Source organism: Microtus ochrogaster, chromosome 1 (genome assembly GCF_000317375.1).
Source record: "Microtus ochrogaster isolate Prairie Vole_2 chromosome 1, MicOch1.0, whole genome shotgun sequence".
Classification (NCBI taxonomy): Eukaryota; Metazoa; Chordata; class Mammalia; order Rodentia; family Cricetidae; genus Microtus; species Microtus ochrogaster.
Genome location: NC_022009.1, coordinates 18,003,958 through 18,013,013, shown reverse-complemented (window position 1 = coordinate 18,013,013; position 9,056 = coordinate 18,003,958). Strand labels below are relative to the sequence as shown.

General features: G+C 49.0%; 1 protein-coding gene across 3 annotated transcripts in view; it reads left to right on the top strand.

Moving 5' to 3' along the window:
• Actn1 (actinin alpha 1) overlaps window positions 1-9,056 on the top strand; it is a 95,438-nt gene that overhangs the window by 60,907 nt on the left and 25,475 nt on the right. For all 3 annotated transcript variants that reach the window (XM_005343269.3, XM_005343268.3, XM_005343267.3), the window contains exons 4-7: window positions 3,070-3,156; window positions 4,860-4,947; window positions 5,408-5,486; window positions 8,023-8,104. In XM_005343269.3, coding sequence (XP_005343326.1) covers window positions 3,070-3,156; window positions 4,860-4,947; window positions 5,408-5,486; window positions 8,023-8,104 — 336 coding nt within the window. The remainder of the gene's footprint in view (window positions 1-3,069; window positions 3,157-4,859; window positions 4,948-5,407; window positions 5,487-8,022; window positions 8,105-9,056) is intronic.

The window sequence follows — 9,056 nt, the reverse complement described above, 5'->3', positions numbered from 1 at the left end:
ACCCCACTGTCCTAACTCACCTCACCTGAGCACACCCGCTGCCCTTCCTCACCTCACCTGAGAACGCCCCACTGCCCTTCCTCACCTCACCTGAGAACACCCCACTGTCCTTCCTTTTCTCTAGGGTTAGTTTTGTCTCTTCGCTGTGTCTTAGAATTCACTAAGTTCTGGGGAAGGGAGAGAGGACCCCCCCCCAAAAAAAAAAACTATCTCGCTAGTTTTTGAAAGGTGCCCAGGGGAGGCAGAGTGTCTGGTCCTCATGGAGTCCAGCAGCGGGGAGGAGAGCCTTCGTTCCCAAAAGGCTGCACCTCACTGTCATCACTTTTATAAGCTTAAAAAAATTTCCCCTCAGAGTCAAAATGCTGTCCATAAAATTTCAGAGTAAGGATCGTTTCCCCCTGAGTCATTAAATCCTCAGGAATGCAGAGTTACCATCCCATTGAGCATCGCTGAGCTGTTACCTGGGCCTGCCTTGGGAGTGGCCAGGCACTATAGGTCCTCCAGCGCCTGTGACAGGCCTGTGTGCCTCTGCTCACTCACCATGATTCATGCCTGCCTCATTCGTTCATTCATGCATGCATGCATTCATTCATTCGTTCATTTGTAGAGATCTTACTCAGTGCCAGGCCTGTGGGCTCTGAGCAGTTTGTAAGACAGGAATAGTCCTGACCCTTGTCCATCAGAAGACAACGAGAAATACCTACAGATGTCAGGTAGAAGGTGGTCAAGGAAGGCTCCAGTGACACGACCTGGGGGAGGGGACGGACAAGCCCTGTGTATATTCTGGGAGAAGGATCAAAGAGGCTGCCAGCCTAAAAGGGCCTGGGTGGGGTGGGTAGATATGACTTTGAGCAAAAGGGCGGTGAGTTCCGGGAACTTAAGTCACTCTTTGTCCTTTGAACATAGTTTCCATGATAAATAACTGAACAACTAGGGTATTTAGACGGAAACCTTACTCTGCACCGCAGGTCTTTGGCCAGGCACGGAGATAGAATTTCATTGCCGGAACTGAACCTCAGTGAGATGCCCATTGCCAGCTTTTTCGGCAGGATTTTTTTTCCTTTTAAAAGCCAGTTTCTGCTTCAAGACGCAGTGTACTAATAATGTGTTTCTGTTTGAATTTGTTTTTAAAGCTTACTAATTTAACTTCTGGGAAAATGATATACCGGATTGCATGTTCTGGATTTGTTCACGTTTCTCGCCTGTTTACCTGTGAGAGCTTAGAGTTTGGTGCCTGTCGATTTACACTTTTTCAGTGTGGGTGGATGTTAACAACGTCCTGGAGGTTGTAGATGAAAACATCTTTTAAAATGTAAACCATGGATGGGGCTGGGGAGATGGCTCAGAGGTTAAGAGCCTTGGCTGCTCTTCCAAAGGTCCTGAGTTCAATTCCCAGCAACCATGCGGAGGCTCACAACCATCAGTAATGAGATCTGGCACCCTCTTCTGGCCTGCAGCCATACATGGAGGCAGAATGCTGTACACATAATAAATAAATCTTTTTAAAAATGTGAACCATTATGAAATGGGGCGTGGTAATGCACTCCTGTAGTCCCAGCATGAGCCCTAGTGCAGGACCCTCCCCCACCTTAGCTTTCTATACTATCACACCTCACCTGCAGTATTTCCTGCAAAGCTCTGGCTGAGGGTGCCGATTATGGAAACAGCTGCCTGCCACCACCGAGACTCTTTGGTGACTCTTAACATGGACCGGTGGCCCATTGCTGTCTGCGGCTCTTAGCAGGAATAGTTACGTGGTGTCTCGTGTCCCAAGTGAACACTGGCGTTCCTTTGCCCAGTACACCAGTGCAGACCCAGCGCAGCAGTATTGCAGAAGGGAGTAGCTAAAATATTGCTCGGGTACCTTGCTCTTCACTGAGAGAGTCTTGCCATGGGTCGGCTTACTGCCCTCTGCTGCGCCCTGGGGAGGATTACGGAGCTGCAGCTGAACCTCACCTCTCCGCCCACACAAGACCAAGAGAGCTCTGTGGTTTAGACTGATATATAGTACAGCTATTCACTTGCTTACATGAATATTTTATCCACTCCTTGGGGCTGAGTCCTCAAGGGGAGTTGCTCTTTTTCTGCCCTTCCCAGTAATTAATTAATAACCGACTATTCCGCGCCAGAGCCTGATGAAGAGGGATGGACTTCTACTTGCTTTTATTTTGTATTTGTTCGCCTACGTGTGTGTCTGTATCACGAGCTCACCCGGGGCCTGTGGAAGCCAGAAGAATGTGTTGGAGCCCCTGGAACTTGAATTACAGATGGTTGTGAGCCGCCAGGGGTGCTGGGAATCTAATCTGGGCCCTCTAGAAGAGCAGCCACTGTTCTAACTCCTGAGCCATCTCTCTAGCCCTGATTTATATTTTTATATAAAAAAGGAAGGACAATGTAATAGAATCGCAGCATATAAGGTCTGGAAAAGTGTGAGGACTAAATTTAGCAGGTTGTCTGAGCTGTCTTCTTGAGTGGGTTTTAAAAACAAGAATCTATTTTTAAAACTTAGGACACTTTGAGATTTGACCAATCAGAGGGTTGGTTAAGATGGCAGCCTTAAAATGGACTGCGTGACTGTCTGTTCTTCACCTTGGCTCTCTGCAAGAGTGACTGTTTTAAGAGCTGTGATTGGCCACAGACCCCCAGGTCATTCATCGCCTCTGCTTAGGAGCTCTGTGAGAGCTTAGAGACCTGTCCCCTCCTGTCTGTCAGAGTGGAGGACTCTGGTTGAAGTAGAGCATCCTTTCTGATGAACCTACCCCTCCAAGAGAGTCATGCTCAGACAGGCTTCTCTCATGGCGTCTGTCGTGGTCTATCCCACTAACTTTTACCAGCTTCTGACCATAGAGCTGGGTAGACATGGTGAACTCTGTTTGAGGTGAGTGAGTTCAGTCTCCTGCACAAACAAAAACAAACAAACATATAACCCTCCTTCTGGAAATGGAGGGGATTTGTGATGTTTGATTTCTAAGTGATCCAGGGGGCGGCATGGGGATGCCGAGGGATGCAGGGGGATGCATGTGTCTGTTGCTCCAGTCCCCCTAACGTGTCCTGCCTCTGTCTCTATAGAGATTGTGGATGGGAATGTGAAGATGACCCTGGGCATGATCTGGACCATCATCCTTCGCTTTGCCATCCAGGACATCTCTGTGGAAGGTAGGTTTCCGCTGTGTTCTGTTCCTCTCCCTTTCCTTCCCCGCCTAGCCTTCCTCTCCAGGCTCATCTAGAACTCCCCCACCTGGGGCAGTGACCATGATTTCAAATAACTCCCCCCAAATAGGTTATCCCAGCAGCATCCCTTACTTCCAGAAGGTCAAGGCTGCTGTGGTTGAGTATCTTAAAGCCTCACTGGGTCCTCAGGGGGAAAGGATTAGGCATAGGCAAGTGAGCTGACCCATGGCCACCCCTGCTCTCATAGCACCCCCTGGTGGCCATTTTGCAGATCGGCCCATGACGTTCTGATATGTGACTGTAATCTCTCTGGACTTGATTGCTTACTCCAGCCAATTTTGAGCTTTGTGTTTAATATTGGTGCTCTTATCAGTTACTATTTGTGATTTGCTATGTATAAGATATATGCATGCAAAACTACCTTCTTAATGCAATTGAGATAAAATGCTTTTAAATATGCATATTTAAGTTTTTTCTTTTATGTAGCTGGGTGTTTTTACCTGCACGTATATCTGTGTACTATGTGTGTGCCTCGTGTCCCAAGTCCAGAAAAGGGCATTGGATCTCCTGAGACTGGAATTAGAGTTGTGAGCTTCCCAGTGTGAGTGCTAGGAGCTGAACCTGAGTCCTGGAAGAGCAATAAGCACCTTTAACTACTGAGCCATCACTCTGGTCCCATTAAGATTTATTTTATTTTTAACTGTGTATTTGCATGTGTGTCTGTATGTGGTTATGTCTAGGTGAGTGCTGGTGTCCTCAGATGCCAGAGACATTGGCTCCTGGAGCTGGTGTTACAGGTGATTGTGAGCTATTCTGACATGGGCGTGAAGAACCGAACCAAGGACCTCTATGAGAGCCTAGTGTTCTCAAAACTGCTGAGCCATCTCTCCAGCCCCATGCCAATGTATACATACATACATACATACATATTTGTTTACTTAATATTTTGAGACGGGGTTTCACCATGTACCTCTTTGGCTGGCCTGGAACCCACTATGCAGACTGGGCTGGCCTTGAACCCCCCAGAGATTGACCTGCCTCAGCCTCCAGAGTGCTGGGACTAAAGGAAACACTACTATAGCTGGCTCCCCAAGCCAATTGATTGCACTTGAAAAATTATAGGCTTTGTAGAGATCCTTTAATCTTATTTTAAAGTCCATATAAGTTAGAAATACTTGAGGTCTCTCGGGTTCTTTACTAAATGCCTCCACCTGCAGTTCCCGGATCTAAACACCTGGAGGCAGTGCAGTCTGCAACCTTGGAGTTGGGAATTCCGCATCCCCTCAGATGCCTGGCTTAGTTTAAACTACCTACTCTGTAGAGAGTGATGGCACCAGGGCGAAATCAGTGCAGTCAATGGGAAGAAGCCTGGCTTCGGATGAACCTGGGTAACAGGAGTGCTTCCTTCCTGTTCCTCCGTGTTCACCCCACTGGGAATTGAACTCAGGACCTCTGGAAGAGCAGCCCGTGCTCTTCACTGCTGAGCCATCTCTCCAGCCCTGCTTCTCTGTTTCTTAAATAACCTTTCCAACTTTGCCAAACAAATAGACATGATGTCTTGGACTTCTTTCTTCCTTTTGTCAGCAGACTTTGGGGGCTTAAGGCCCCTCCCTGTAGGCCCTCTTAGGAGCAATGTCCTCACTCCTCTGGGTCAGCCCACTGACCCCCCTCCCCCCCCCCCTCCACAGAGACATCAGCTAAAGAAGGGTTACTCCTGTGGTGTCAGAGGAAGACAGCCCCGTATAAAAATGTCAACATCCAGAATTTCCACATCAGGTGAGTGCTGGAGCCACAGACTCCCACGGAGGTCAGCTGACCTCCTCAGGACCTCCCCGCATCCTTTGGTTGGAAAGAGTCAGGGGAAAAAAATCTTCTGGGGAAAGGTGCCGTCTCTTTGAATCTGACACCCCTCCCCGTAGCATATTGGGCTTGACTGCCACCTGGTACACCCGTGCTTGTATTTATGATACTGGCAAGATCCCCTTGAATGTCAGGAAGCCCAGCCCAGGTTTCCAGACCAATGGGCTAAGGCCCTGGGCCTTAGCAAGGGGGTAGTAGATGTGGCAGGTTCGTCTCAACTTCCAACCACTCCGAGAAGCATGACCCCAGTACCTGGAACTGTGGCAGGCAGAAATCTCCCTTTCCCCTCTCTCCTAAATCGTGCTCCAGAGGATTGCATAGTGAACGTCAAAAGTCATCAGCTTGCCCATCTCTCTCTTTCTCTCTCTCTCTCCAGTTGGAAGGACGGCCTTGGTTTCTGTGCCTTGATCCACCGACACCGGCCTGAGTTGATCGACTATGGGAAGCTGCGGAAGGTACGTGTGCTCACCTGATGAACCTTCTCCTCCTGACTGATGGCTGGTGCCTAGTGGATGAAGACAAACTGAGGGAGAACAGGACAGGACCACTGCTAAGAGCCCAGTGCCCAGCATGAAAGGTGTTGACTGGGACAGCCAGGCTGAGCCCTGTCTGGAAGTGAGCAGAAAGATGCCTTTTCTATTCATCGCCCAGTGTGCATGTCACAGATTCCGAGAAAACTAGCAGATCTGAGGCCGTAGTGTTTGAGTGATAGTATGCTGAGCAACCTTTCTCCTTTACATTATTTCTGCTTCTATGGTGACAGTACTTAACTGGTGATGTAAGACATCTCGTATCCTGAGAGAAATTTTGTCCCAGTGTCCCTGACCTGCTGTATACGCGTAGGCAGGCACTGTAGGCTTGGTTTCCTGTGTTGCTGCTCTGTTTTATTTCCACTTTTGAGGTGGTAATGGGTTTCACTCTATTGCTCAAGTTGGTCTCCAGCTCCTGGTCTCAGTGATCCTCTTGCCTCAGCTGGGGCTGAAGTTTACCATTCTGTCATCTTCATTTATATTTGGGTATTAGCTGACCTGGTAATCTTCCTGAGTGAGAAGTGTATGTGGAGGGGGTGAGGAGGTTGGGCTTTTGTAAGCTCATGGTGACTGGAGGTGTCCAAGCTGCTCAGAGGACCCTGGCCTAGACCTTGGTTGAGGCCTGTCCTGAACCATTCTTATCTGCCGTGAAGCCATTGTTGTGAGCTCTTCTCTGGCCCACACCGGTCTATAATGGAATAGAAAGGGAACCGGCCCACCTGCTGGTGTATAGGCCTCTTGGCAAGGAATCTTACAGGAATACAAGCCTGTTCCTTCCCTTCCTCCAGGATACCTGAGGGCAGTGTTCAATCTAGCCTCCTCCTCTCCACAGACACACCTGTGTCCCAGAGAGTCTTGCTAACCAGGAACCAAGAAAAGCCCTGATGTTCTTGCCCTGGGAACCTCTTTTAGGGTGTAGATAGATGAGCAAGCTGCCAAAAGAACAAAAAAATAAAAATAAAAACAAAACTAAACAAAAAACAAGATTTGCAAGGAGGAAAAGAGCAGATAGTTTTCCCACGCTCCGCTCACCCGCAAGAGCCCCTCAGCTAACAGGGAGGAGCCTGAGGCCTGGCCCCGTGTCTGGAGCCAGAGCAGCTGCCATTCTCAAGTTGAGCTCTAAGGGAGAAGAGAGTCCCAGCCTAAATAGTGGCCTCTTTTTCTTTATTGTTGTTGTCTTTATTGTTGTTGTTGGTGGTGGTTTTTTTTTTTTGTGTGTGTGTGTGTGTGTGATCCTAAATACATAAATATAAACTGATCAGTCTATATAATGCTACCCTATGAGTATGTCTTCAGAGCTGACCGTATGGTATTAGATAACCACGTGGCTTGCTCTTCCCAGGGGAAGACTTTCTCCAGCTCTCAGCATCCCGTGGTCCAGCTCTCAGCCTGTGGTCCTTTGTCTAGGTTGAGGCTTTCTCCCTTCCACCTTAGCGTGTCCATTGATGTCACCTTTGACGGGTCACATTCAGGCAGCCACGCTGGCTAGACTTCTTGAGAATAACTTCTGGCATTTGTAGGATACAGCAGCACAGCAAGCTCTCTGGCTCCTTACAATCCTTTTGCCCCCTCTTTCATGGGAAACCCCACGCCTTAGGTATGGGAGTTTAATTTTTTTTTTTTTTTGTTTTGTTTTGCTTTGTTTCAAGACAAGGTTTCTCTGTGTAGCCTTGGCAGTCCTGGAACTCCCTCTGTAGACCAGGCTGGCCTTCAGCTCACAGAGATCCACCTACCTCTGCCTCTGGAGTGCTGGGACTAAAGGCATGCGCCACCACCGCCTGGTGGGAGTTTAGTTTTTTTGAGGACCCTCTGTGCCCTCCTCCAGGGCAGCTGTATCGTTTTTTTGAGACTGACATGCCGCCTGCTGGACTATGCACTCAGCTGTACCGTTTTACACTGACCTTGGGTTTGAAGTACACTCCAGGATGCAGGGACGCCAGGTCCCCCACAGCCTCGCACACCCCTCTCCCCGTTTAGTTCTCTGGAGAGGATTGTAGAGATGTGAATTATCAAAAAGCCATGGCTACATAGAAGAACTCAACATATTCCCATGAGCAGAAGGGTTTGGCTTCAACTTCTAACTGTTCTTTCAGGGTTAAGAGCACACAGGCCAGCTGTTGAGTTTGGATGGGGGAACCACGTCTGCATTCTTTACCCATGCGTCCAGCTAGGACTGATGGTTCCCTGCTTCCAGCATCGTTTCTTAGCAGTTCTTTCCTACCCCAACTCTAGCATGGGGCCCAAATTTTCCACCCCATTTCCCCAATATACTGAGGCTTGAGGTGGGAAGAGAAGGTTTTAAACCTCCAGCTAATGGTCCCTGCCTGGCCTTGAGGCCAGCCTTGGTTACCCAGAACCTGGGAAGAGCTGTGGGAAAGCATCCCTCCCCCACCCCCTCCCAGCTGGGATAGGCTGTGACACGTGGCTCTCTGTGTGATTACTCGGTCCTTTTCTCCTTTAGGACGATCCGCTCACAAACCTGAACACGGCCTTTGATGTGGCAGAGAAGTTCTTGGACATCCCTAAGATGCTGGATGCCGAAGGTGAGGTCTTTCCCCCACTGCTCCCAGCAGCTGAGTCGGGAAGGGGGTGGGGCTGTTTGCTTGGGCCTCAGCTTGAACAACTTGGGGGTCACTTGCTTGCCAGGGATTCTGTGTGGTTTGGAGGAAGAGGTACTAGCTGGTAGCATATAGGCAGCATGGGGTGAGCTTCTTGGAGAAGGAATCAGGAACCATGGCGACTGTCCCTTGGGCTCTCCTCAACCCCGATACCCATGTACCATGTTACAGTATCTCAGCTCCATGTTCAGGAGCTGAAGATGTGCACAGGGTAGGGTGGGGAGAGTGCCCAAGATTGGCCCCAGCCCTGTGCTCCTGGCAACCCTACCAGCAGGCATTTTGTATTTGAGAATGCCATCAGGAACATTCCAAACATGCACAGAAGTATGAGATGGTATAAATGCCCTCTAGTCCAGAAGGGTTATTGATAGTTCATCTCATCTCATTTCTCTCCTTTGTCCCTTTGCTGTCTTTGTTGGACTGCATTAAATCAAATCTCAGTCACCGCTACCTTCTTCCAAGTACATCAAGTACATGCCTTAAAGATATGGGTATTAACCGGGCGGTGGTGGCTCACACCTTCAGTCCCAGCCCTCAGGAGGCAGAGGCAGGCCGATCCTCTGAGTTCTAGGCCAGCCTTGTCTACACAGAGAGTTCCAAGGCAGCCAAGGCTACACAGAGAAACCATGTCTTGAAAAATCAGAGGAGGGAAGAAAAGAAGATGGGTATTCTTGCATGTAATCAAAATAATATCCATAGGCCAGATGTGCGACACATGCCTATAATCTCAGCACTGGGGAGATCGAAACAGGATCATGAATCTGAGGCCAACCTGGGCTACATAAGCGAGACTCTCTCAAACACATACACACACACACACACACACACACACACACACACACACACACACACACACACACACACACACACACACACA